This window comes from Anabrus simplex, chromosome 1 (assembly GCF_040414725.1).
Source record: "Anabrus simplex isolate iqAnaSimp1 chromosome 1, ASM4041472v1, whole genome shotgun sequence".
In the NCBI taxonomy this organism is placed as follows: domain Eukaryota; kingdom Metazoa; phylum Arthropoda; class Insecta; order Orthoptera; family Tettigoniidae; genus Anabrus; species Anabrus simplex.
The window spans coordinates 1,485,856,009-1,485,868,408 of NC_090265.1; the positions used below are offsets into that span (position 1 = coordinate 1,485,856,009).

The 12,400-nt window shown below is 40.4% G+C and overlaps 1 protein-coding gene across 1 annotated transcript in view; it reads left to right on the forward strand.

The window, feature by feature from the left end:
* Sema2a (Semaphorin 2a) overlaps positions 1-7,834 on the forward strand; it is a 489,426-nt gene extending 481,592 nt beyond the window's left edge. Inside the window, exon 12 of the mRNA XM_067153247.2 lies at positions 5,109-7,834. Coding sequence (XP_067009348.1) covers positions 5,109-5,192 — 84 coding nt within the window. The 3' untranslated portion in view covers positions 5,193-7,834. The remainder of the gene's footprint in view (positions 1-5,108) is intronic.
* Positions 7,835-12,400: the final 4,566 nt, after the last annotated feature.

Here is a 12,400-nt window from a genome sequence, read left to right on the forward strand (position 1 = left end):
GCATAACAGCATATAAGGTCCGCCTCTGCTGGGTAGTGGTTAGTATGATTAGCTGACACCCCCGGAAGTCCTGGTTCGATTCCTGGCTCTGCCACGAAATTTGAAGTGGTTCTAGAGCAAGAATGGGGTCCACTGAGCTTCGGGAGTTCAACTGAGTAGAGGGGGGTTCGATTCCCACCTCAGCCGTCCTGGAAGTGGTTTTTCGAGGTTTCCCCAATTATCCTCCAGGCAAATGCGGGGATGGTACCTAACTTATGGCCACGGCCGCTTCCTTTCCTCTTCCTTGTCTATCCCTTCCAGTCTTCCCACATTCCCACAAGGACCCTGTTCAGCATAGCAGGTGAGGCCGCAGTTGTATCCCGCGACCCAAAGTCTCACGCTCCAGGACATTTCTCCTGAGGCGTTAGAGGCTGGATCCCTCACCGAGTCCAAGGGAAAAATCAACCCTGGAGGGAAAACTGATTAAGAAATAAATAAATAAATAAATAAATAAAGAAAGAAAGAAAGAACAGCATATAAGTTGGAAATCAGTAATCTCGAACAAAATCGTATTTGCCTGTAACTTGAATTTCACTTTATCGGGGGAACTATGACCAAGTAAAAGAAAGAGATGGTGGCGAAACTTGGAGTTTGTTATTTTCATGTGTTCGTGAAGCAAAAGTGGTGTTTGAAAGTAATAAAATTGTGAATTTCATCCATGTACAGTTTTTCCTTAGGGTAGGCCTACTCTCAAAAGCCATTGAGGGCGCTTAGAATGTAGTGGTGAATTCCTCCGTGGCTGACTTGAATTCGTTCGGAAAGTAACTTTCATTCCACCCCAATCGAAACTTTGGAGAAGATTAAATACAAGTCAAAAAAGCGTTAAATTCGAGCCCAGGACTAAAAAGTACCGAGTTACTTGATTGCCGGATGACACTAGCATGTAAAAACTGATGAATCATAGGCGCTGTTGTAAAATCATTCTCAGCCTATTAACTCATATTGCAAAACAAATTACATGATTTTAAGTGCATATTTTCCACATTTTAGTACATAATGTGTATAAGGCGTGATCTAAAGGTTTCCCTTTGAGGGCGTTGCTGCAGCGCGACTCCGATGCGGGTTTATAAGCAAGGACATGTAGGCAAAGGGATAAGTGTGGCAGTCGTGTCGTGCCGAGGTGCGTAATTTAAATGCGTCCAAACAGGACCAACGTGCTGTTATGGTTTTCTTGGCTGCCGAAGGACAAACACCGGTGGGCATCCATCGGAGAATGAAGACTGTGCATGGGGCAGAATGTCTGTCGAAAACCACCGTTGTGGAATGGTGGACCAAGTTCCGTGCGGTCGCGTTTCGACACAAGACGCCGGTCGATATCGGAAGTCAGCCTCATCCATTACGGACAACAACAACTCAAGTGGGAGACATTCAAGTACCCACTCTGTAGTCTACATCGCGCCTTCGGATCCCTCAAAAAGGCCTTGAAGAGTCGCTTCCTGTCGGACGAGGATGTGCAGCAGGTGGTTACGGACATCTTCACGCAGCAAGCACAACACGGTGTTTTACCACATGGGGATTTTCAATCTGGTGCGTCGGTGCGATGAGTGCACAATGCTCACGGCGATTTTGCCTGATTGGCATCCCGATTTAGGACTGTATGGCCGTCGAACGGAAACATTTGCATCACCCCTTTTATTTGAAGTATTTTACTGCATAAAGATCCTGGACATAGTTATACATCACTGACTACCTGTTACTGATTAGTTCCTTATTTCTGCTCGATTGAAAACTGAATAGAAAACAATTACCGAGCTCGATAGCTGTATTCGCTTAAGTGCGGCCAGTATCCAGTATTCGGGAGATAGTAGGTTCGAACCCCACTGTCGGCAGCCCTGAAAATGGTTTTCCGTGGTTTCCCATTTTCACACCAGGCAAATGCTGGGGCTGTACCTTAATTAAGGCCACGGCCGCTTCCTTCCCACTTCTAGCCCTTCCCGGTCCCATCGTCGCCATAAGACCTATCTGTGTCGGTGCGACGTAAAGCAGCTAGCAAAAAAAAAAAAAAAAACAATTAAAATTATATTTCAATTGCTGTATACGTTTTCCGATTTGATCTGTCACTCAATATGAACGGATTGAACGGATAAAACAAGTTATCTAGAGGCGTCATAGCTGAGTACAATCTACACTGACTTCTAATTAAAGTGATCGCGATTCGTTTTCAGCTGGTTATTGTGGGATTAAATTCCATAGTCATATCCTTTCTCATTTGAATTTGAATAGGTCACACTATTAAGAATCATGTAAGTTTGCATCACCCCTTTTATTTGAAGTATTTTACTGCATAAAGATCCTGGACATAGTTATACATCACTGACTACCTGTTACTGATTAGTTCCTTATTTCTGTTCGATTGAAAACTGAATAGAAAACAATTACCGAGCTCGATAGCTGTAGTTTTTTGTTTTTGTTTTATTTTTGATATTTGCTTTACGTCGCACCGACACAGATAGGTCTTATGGCGACGACGGGATAGGAAAAGCTTGGGAATGGGAAGGAAGCGGCCGTGGCCTTAATTAAGGTACAGCCCCAGCAGTTGCCTGGTGTGAAAATGGGAAAACACCGAAAACCATCTTCAGGGCTGCCGACAGTAGGGTTCGAACTCACTATCTCCCGTGTACAAGCTCACAGCTGTGCGCCCCTAACCGCACGGCCAACTCACCCGTTTTTTTGTTTTAATTCTCCTAAAATACCTAACTTTATAAAACATTCTTGTAAAATTTTATCCAGGATTGATCTTGGAAGAGAAATAGCTGGACAACTACCCAGTTTTCTTTGGTTAACTGGGGTTCAGTTCTACTAGCGGTAGAAAGATTTCGCCTCGTTATGCCAGTAGCTGTTCCTAACTGAAACACGTAGAATCCTGCTGCATTATCTATAGCTGGCGAGAGACTGACGCTTGTACTTATTGTCCATCGAAAACGAAATAGTGCATATTGACTTGCCAGAAATGTTGGCACAGTTTGTTGAAGTAAAACACCGACGGTTATATTTTATTGCAGTTCCTGGGTGGCCCTTGTAACCATCTGCTGACAAGGAACACCCGCACCTAGCGAGTAACTGCGTGGTTTGGGACACGTAGGCGTCAGCTTGCTTTCGGGAGTTAGTGGGTTCGAATCCCACTGTCGGCAGCCCTGAATATTTTTTTCGGTGGTTTCCCATTTTCACACCAGGCAAATGCCGGGTCTGTACCTTAATTAAGTCCACGGCCGCTTCATTCGCACTCTTAACTCTCTCCTATGTTATCGTCATCATGTGTCGCTGCGGCGTAAAAAGAAACCGACCACCATTCCCGGGTTCGAACCAGCAGAATCGTACTTGCCCCTGCTTTCAGTGGTAACGGTCATTTGTGTGTAAAACTCCCCAGTTACGCGTTGGGCTCCGTTACGTCACGCTTTGCTTACAGTCCGCTGAGCCAGTCGAATTTGCGGCGGTGGTGTTATCGCATGTCTCGTTGTCTCTGTATGTAGAGAGCGAAACACGATTGTTCGACGAGTATTAATCAGTCCAAATAATGTTTTCCGATTGGTTGAACTGCAAATGTGACGTAAGTTGCACAGTGAAAATAGTGTACACTAGGTGTGAAGGATGAGTCATTTGCATGTTTTCTTATTCGTAAGTGATTATGAATAAATACGAAAATCTTCTGCAATGTGGGCACAATATTTGTTGACAAAACATTAGGCAATGTTTTTGACAATTGCTATAAATGGGGATACAACGCACATGAAAAGCTACTGAAGCGGTATCGAAACTAAAAACGAAAAGTAATGGAATATGTAGCAGAGAGACGAGAAGGTGTAACCGTGGACAAGGGAAACGGCATAGGAGATATAAATGGCATTAAACAACAATAGTCAAGTTTGTCGAGGGAACAGTAAAAGGGAATAGCGTACATTACTGGAATTTGTTACATTGGGCAATTGAAGCAGCCATAACGTCAAAACTTCAATACTATTGATAATTTGAAAACTGAATTTGGAATAATGTCGTGCCACATACTAGTAACCATGCCTCAATCAAAGAACGCATTGCTAATTCTTTGCAATGAATGTCTTTAATTGTTCTACATGACTTATTTGTGCACAAATGGTTTAATTGTTTTTCAGATTCCAGTCTTTCTGCTATAACAATTTATTTGAATTTGAGCATTGAAAAATGAATCATGTGATTTATAAGAGGATGTCAAATGAAAACCGAACACCCGCCATAACACACATTCCGCGCGAAAGGTGGCAACACTGTTGTTACGTGTAGATACTACCATCGCTGTGGTAGGAGAACTGCACATTGACAACTTACAGGTGCACGCAGTTGTTGAGTTACGTCTTTGTTGGTGTGTGTTCGTCCAGCTGTAGAAATGGAGGCAAGCAAAGAAGAGCGGAGATGTGTAGGGGCGCAGACACTTTGCAGAAACTGCGATGCACCATAAAGTCAAAACACCCTGGAATACTGTCGGACGGAGTCATCCTGTTGCATGATAATATTCGCCCCCATACTTCAAATCTGGCGAAGGCTACGCTTCAGTAATTCGGTTGGGAAACTCTTCAGCATCCTCCGTACATCCAGGATCTTTCACGTTGTGACTTTTCACATTTTTGGCGACCTGAAGAAAGACATTCGTGGACGTCGGTTTCATTCGGACGAGGAAGTGCAAGAGTGGGTGCATCAACGACCTAAATTTTTCTACAAAACTGGAATTGATCATCCCAGCTTTTGAAAATTACTTTTGAATAAAACCATTTCATGGTCACATTGTAGCGGTTTTTCGGTCTTCATTTGACACCCCCTTATACATTAATAAGAAGATAATATTGCTAGATGATAGGCAGAGGTTGTAAACAATATAACTGTTACTTTAAATTCATTATACCCCTTTTTGTGTTCTACATAATTTCAGCTTGCTCTCCAATTACACCTGCAAGAAATGTTATTTATAGTATGCAGCACTTCATGTGTTTTTCTGTCAAAGACCTCAATGTATTGCTGTAGAAGTTTAAGATTGTTTGTAAACCATGTTTGTCCTTTGTGATCTGCAAAACTAATGTGCCATCTTTCTTTGTTTACAGCAATGCAGTACTAGGCAAAATGATAGCAGTAACCAAAATGCACACCCAAATGAGATATATCACAGAAGTCCTTTAGTCCGATAGCCACATGCTCAAGACAACACAGTTTTTGTTATCTACCAGACTCTCGTTGTGTAAATATGTTCTTCGAGAGCATGAATGGACACAAACCTGGTTCACAAATACACAGCCATTGAGCTTCTGACGTACACTAAAGTACAGTACTTGCCAAACATTCGGTTTTTCAGCTACTTTGATTACTCAAGCTCTTGCAGGCAGCACCCTTTGGGTAGAACATATTAAATAAGAAAAGTGTGAATCAAGGCTTATTTTTGTGTGCCAGGCTCCAGAAGACAGTATCAGCAGATAATGGCACATAATGCGTTCCAAATGTGGAGTAGATCTGTGATATTCTGCCAGCGTGTGCAAGGACGAGTGAACTTGTGTTCTGAGTGCGTGATGTGTAGCTTGAACTTTTGAGAAGATACTTTTAAAATAAACATTAGAAAAAAACCAAATATGAAAGAAGTGTCTTGATTTGTAATAACTAAAAAGAAAGCGAGACAGTGTGAACTTGGAACAAAACGGTGACTCAAGGATGAATATACGAGTGAGTGATATTTTCTCTTTATTTTTTAATAAATAGTGAGCAAGTGGAAAATATTGGCACATGACATGCAATATTTGTAATGATTTAATTGGAAACATTTAGATAAAATAATGTAAAAATGAAGTCCAAGTGCATAATCATTACTAATGTTTGTATGTGGTTTCTGTATGAAATTCTTGCTATAGCCAGTGTCATGAGCACATGTAAGAGAGTAAAAACAGTTTATTTCCTTTGGATTAGTTTGATATCTAAAAGCAGTTTTACCTTTATTAAACTATGTACTGCTGAAGTTGCCCCTGCTTCCTTCTCTCTGTACTTGCTTATTGCTGCTGCTGCTGCTGCTGTTGTTATTGCTGGTGGTGTTGTTTGACAGTTTCTCTTGAAGGTTGCCCTTTACTAAGGAGTTATTTGTCATGCTGAAGTTCAAACCTATCAGTCATTTACTGGAGTGACACTGTCTTTCACAGTAAATGTTACAAAAGTGAACCATATCCAAGAATTAATTATATGGTAGCCATAAAAATTCAGATCTAGTTATATTTAACACAATTAATGTATTTGAAAGCCAACACATGTGAGAATTCCTGTTACTAATTTACTTATATTGGGCTATATATTTTTATGTTCCACTAATGTTTAATGTACAAAAATGTAGTGTCATTTCCTCATCCACTTCAAATTGGAATAAAATTTACTTATTGCCATAAGATTATATACAAAATAATTTTTCAGTTGACCTTTATACTTTATTTTTGTGGTAATCTTCTCATGATGTTTATTGCAACTTTTACATTCAAAGTCCTCTGTGTACAGATTTGAACTGAAGTTTAACGAGTGACCAGAAGAGCTACAATACTCCTACTGACTGATCAAGTGCTGACAGTTTTGCTATAAATGTTAGAATATTTAGACTCCACTTTAAAGTTATTGTTAGCAGCAGTAGAAGTAGTTCCCCCTGTCATCAGATTCCTATTGTCTGATCCAACTTGAGTATGGTAGACCATCATATTTATTATAAAGTACTAAGTGATGGGAAAGGTGACTTGGGATGTCATGCAGTAGGGAAGAAAATCTCTATCCAGAAGAAATCAAACAAGATCTAAATTAAAAGGTTCATTATTGGAACTTTCAAGTAAATTGAACTTTGATACTGTGCATTAGAAGTGGCGCTAGCTCCTCAGCATGATGGATATGGTTTGAATCTCAATTAATACAGGTGATATTTCCAAAACTGAAAGCCACATCCTGGCAATCCATATTCAAGAAAAACTGCAGGCTCCATGGCATTATACAAGATTTTAAACTATATGCTTTCCTTTTCTTTCACTATATTGGTTTCCACAAGAATAATGGCAAAGATGGAAAAATACAAATCTGAATTTATTGTCTTTAACTAGATTTGTGAGGTAAAATGTGAGGATGCTAAACAGAGCACTCAAGGTATGATAAAAGTTATTATTTATTATCTAATGAGTGCATTACATGCAAATAACAATCAACCCTGGCTATGGCATTGTTAAATACATATATTTTCTTGTACCTTCAGGTAGGGAAATATAATTTCTTGTTTGGTTATGTAATAGTGCAGACTTCCTTTAAATAAAGCATCACAATAATATATTTGCCTTTGTGTGCATGTGTTTGTAAAATAACTCACAAGAGTGTGGTTCCTTGAACAATATATGTTCAGAAACCAAAATTAATTTTTAGTTTGAATATAATGAACTCTTCAGGTGAGAAAATAGATTTTGGAGTTATGTTATAACTGTCCAATGCTCTGAAACTCTAGGTATGTTTATAATAACATAGTTTTAAAGGCCACAATTTTCCATTCAAATTCATCAATTCATTCTGACATCTTTCATGATTTGTTATAAAAGTGATATTAACAAATAGCTCTAGCTGTAGATTTAGAGTATAAGAGATATTGTGAATACTGAAACCAAAATCATGTAAGTTTGCCCGTGACTGTGGGCCACACACAACTTGTAATAACAAAATACTTTCTATATCCAGGTTTGTACCAAATGTCCTCAAACATTGTCAACTGTTTTCTCCATTTATTGAAATTTATCATGATTTGAAAATAATAAAATAAAGTACCAATCCTGTTATATTACTATCTTCCAGTTATTTTCCAACCAGGTGTAGTGAGAGTTGAATACTGCTATATTTTCTTGTATATTCAGGAGGAGAAACACAAATTCTTGCTTCATTATGAAGTAACTTAATAGTATCAACTTCCATTCAACAAAGCATCACCCTCAGCAAAAATTTATTTATTTATTTATTTATTTGCTAGTTGCTTTACGTCGCTCCAACACAGATAGTTCTTATGGCGACGATGGGACAGGAAAGGCCTAGGAATGGGAAGGAAGCGGCCGTGGCCTTAATTAGGGTACAGCCCCAGCGTTTGCCTGGTGTGAAAATGGGAAACCACGGAAAACCATCTTCAGGGCTGCCGACAGTGGGGTTCGAACCCACTATCTCCTGGATGCGAGCTCACAGCTGCGCGCTCCTAACCGCACGGCCAACTTGCCCGGTGTCAGCAAAATCAAGACTGTGGAAATGACAAGTAGTGTGCAAGTTTAAAATAACTTTCTAGCTTCAATGCCTCAGTAGTGCTGCTACATTATGGAATGGTGATGACTTTCATCGAGTATTCTTCCATGTGAGTGAGGCCACATCGTCGATTTCAAATCATTGCTGCAGGATCCGCATCCACTTAAGTCTTCTTCGTCCAAGCCCACATTTACCGTCCATCTTGCCTTCCATGCTCAGTTGCAAGAGGTTGTACTGCCGTACTAAAGCCTAAAGGTTGTATCTCAAGAACGTTTAGCAAATTGGCAATTTCCTAAATATCAAACCTCATGACTTTTATATCAAAGTTTAATGTTATGTATTAGTCCTAATTTCATCGGAGCAGTGGCGTACCTCTTTATTGGTGACAGTGTCTACCCATGGAATCTTCAGCATTCTCCGATAGTTAACAGGAATATAGTTGGGATGATGATTTTTTTCCTTTTTTACATTTCCATCAATTGGTATATATCTTAAGAGACGTGGGGCTGTGGGAATTTTATTCCGTTCTTTAACGTGTTGTAAGCCAATAACACGAAGCTTACCACCACGATGACCATCTTTTGCATTTCTAACCCTCCCCTACTCCACTGTCGCTAAGGATCTGTGTCATCGATCCCGCTTTCTTTGATACAGAAGGATGACGACCAACAGGAATTACGGCTACATTGTTAAGGAAAACATGTCACTGAGCTTAGGATTTCAATAAACTTTTGAGATACAGCAAAATTAATAATCATTGAGATAGGCCCTTTACGCTTGGGACGGCAGTGTACTTGTCATGTTAGAAATTGTGACTTAAAAACGCTGTTCTTAAGGGTTTTGCAATGGTTACTATTTTGCATGCTTTCCCGGAACAGCGGTGTACCTCCTCATTGGTGGCGGTGTCTACCTATGGAATCTTCGGCATTCTCTGACACATTCGCATTTTGAAGGCTTCCAAAGCTCAATGATGTCCAGCCTTCGACACCATAGAGAAGCGCGGTACTAAATAATGAACAACCGACTTGGTTGCGCGCTATGGATTGTGCAGCTGCAAGCTTACATTCGAAATATGGTTGGTTTGAACTCCACCGTTGACTTCCCTGGAGAAAATTTTCCGTGGTCTCTCATGTTCACAGCATTCAACTGTTGTCTGTTGCCTTACTTACAACCACATCCACTAATTACTTTTTGCATTCCTAGTCCTTCCCTATTCAACTGTTGCTGAAGACCTGTATTAGGGTGACGTGAAGCCACTAATAAATAACTAATGTGAGACATAATGCATTATGACCATACAGTCAAGTGAAAAATCTGCTGTGGGGTAACAAAGTAGGCTACTTAAGAAAGCAAAAAACAGCGATGCTTCATTCATACTCGTATTTTACGACAGTTCATTCCTACGGATTGAAAACTTGCACCATGTTAGACAAAAACAGCAAAAATGGTTTCAGAAATTTTCTTCATGGCCAAGAACCATGAGAAATAAAATCAGACGTGTAGTTGACCAAAGTATGGCTTTCGATTGAGATAGCTAGAAATAAAATTTAGAACACTCAATCGTCAAAAGTTACCAGTGTTTCTCCCAGAGTGCGGCATGGGCTCATCAGTTGGATACCGCACTTTTTCCAAGACACTGGCCGGCTAGCATTATAGCAAGTGGAGATGCAATTCTCCCCTAGTACGTCGGCACTGCATTGTGCTTATCACATGTATGGCTTGCAGTGGTGTCGCTACCGGCGTGCTAGCCGGCCAGTGTCTTGAAAAAGTGCGGCATCCAACTGATGAGCCCATGCCGCACTCTGGGCGAAACACTGGTAACTTTTGACGATTGAGTTTCCTGAATTTTATTTCCAGACGTGTAGTTATCAGGAATAGAGTTGGCATGAATTACTTGTTTACATTTCCATCAATTGCTACAGATTTTATTAGGTGCGGGGCTGTGGTAATTTTATTCCATTTTTAACGTGTTGTAAGCCAGTAACACCAATGTTTTTTCACATTTAAACAACCTTACATGTCATCGAACCCGCTGTCTTGTGAACAGAAGGACAACTACCAACCGACTGTACTACTGAGGTCGGCGCTGGCATGAAAACAGCCTTGTTGATATTTTAGGAAAACTCACGATTTTTATGAACATGTGATGAAAATGAAGAATAACAGAACTGCTGGAGAATATTTATACCGGTAAGTAAAAGGAAAGAAATGCAGGAAAATACCCAGGCAAAATGAAAAAAGTCAGACATCGAAGAGGAGGATTTTGAGTAGGGGAAGTAGTATAAAAATAGAATTAGCAAGTGGTGCAGTACTGCACCTAGGAAACTGGAGTTAGAAAAGGATTGTGATGATGTAAGGAGGTTCGCTGGGCGCATTGGGTGTAGTTTTTGCAGCGGCTATCATCTCCATTCAGCAGTATACACTTACTTTTACACTTTCGCCTTAACTTTCTTTAATATAGGGAATTTCGCTGAGGCTAGTATTTCAATACATTTAATCCATGATAATCATCATCATCAATATACCGGGAGCACCGCTTCTCCCCTTCTTATTTGGTTTTATGAAATCCAATCAAATATTACATTTCTTCCTATGGTCAATATTGCTCTGCATCATTTCTCTGTGTTAGCAACATAAATGAGGTTGCATTCGGGAGATAGTGGGCTCGAACCCCACCGTCGTCATCCCCGAAGATGATTTTCCATGGTTTCCCATTGTCATCCCAGGCAGATGCTGGGGCTGTACTTTAATTAAGGTCGCAGCCACTTATTTTGCACTCCTAGCCCTTTCCTATCCTATCGTCGATATAAGACCTATCTGCGTCGGTGCGAGTAAATCAATTATAAAAAGAAAGTATATATTAAAAATGAGCTATGAAAGTAGCAAACACGACTATGCCCAATTTTCCCGCCCAATCCTACGAACCATTGTAAAAACATACAATGTATTGCTCCCTGAAGTAACACATGTGCCCGTAATACGATCGAATTAATAGGTTGTGCCACGAAAGGAAGTGGTAGAGATGATTAAGGCGGGGAAACTGTGATGTGCCTACAAATCAATTTAATGTTTCTTTGGGAACCGTCGAATAAAAGTCAACGGTGTTGAGAATGAATATGGAGTCTTGATGTATGATCAGAAAGAAGTAATCGGAAAGGTGGAAAGATATCTTGAAAAGCTATATGATGGGGAGATTGAAGATTTGGACTTGGTGATGAAGTTGACCCAGAAGACATGGGGGACTTTATCCTGTGGGATGAATTCAATCTAGAAGTCAAACAGTTCAAGTATTGGAAAGCTGTTAGAGTCCATGATATCCCAGCTGAACTAATTAAGAATTCATGACAGCATATGCTCGAAAAACTTTTCCTTCTGGTCCAGGATATTTATGAAACTGGGTAGCATCCAACAGATTTCAAAGAGTGCTCTATAGTGCCACTTTCGAAGAAAATATCCGCGAAAAAGTGTGAGCACCACAGGCCCCTCAGCTTGGTAGCACATACCTCCAAGATTCTAACCTCTACTATTCTAAGAAGGGCGATTAATTTAGATTCGGAAGGAATATGGGCACCGGGTCGGCGATCTTGGAACTACTATTGATTTTAGAAAAAAAACGATTGAGGAAAGGACCGAAAAAGCGTTCGACAAGGTTGATTGTGACACAGTGTTTATCCGCTCCTACCAGGTCACATAACAGCACTTTTTCATTCACTTGACCTGTTTTGGTCAGTCACTTTAAAGAACTGTACGAGAAGAGATTTAATAAGGAGGCACCAAATAACAGAACAATGTTATCGGTCGTTGACGAGTTTCGTCATACGAGATTAGTCTTATGTCAACGGAAGGGAACAGGGCGCCGGAGAATTTTCTGCAGAAACCAGTCATGGACGAGTTTTCCTACAGGTGTTAAAAGTCCCCAAAGCGTAGTCTACGACGAACATCCTGGAACTCGGTTTGAGCGAGATGTCTGTTTGGCCAATGTTTAAAAAGAGCTGGATGGAGTTGCATACCGTATTGAAGTTGCTCCATCTAACAAAGAGTCTTGAACGAGCACGATTGCAGTATTGAAGATGAGTGTTCCTTGATGTATGAGGATCCAGATCTCTTCCGCAAAATATGG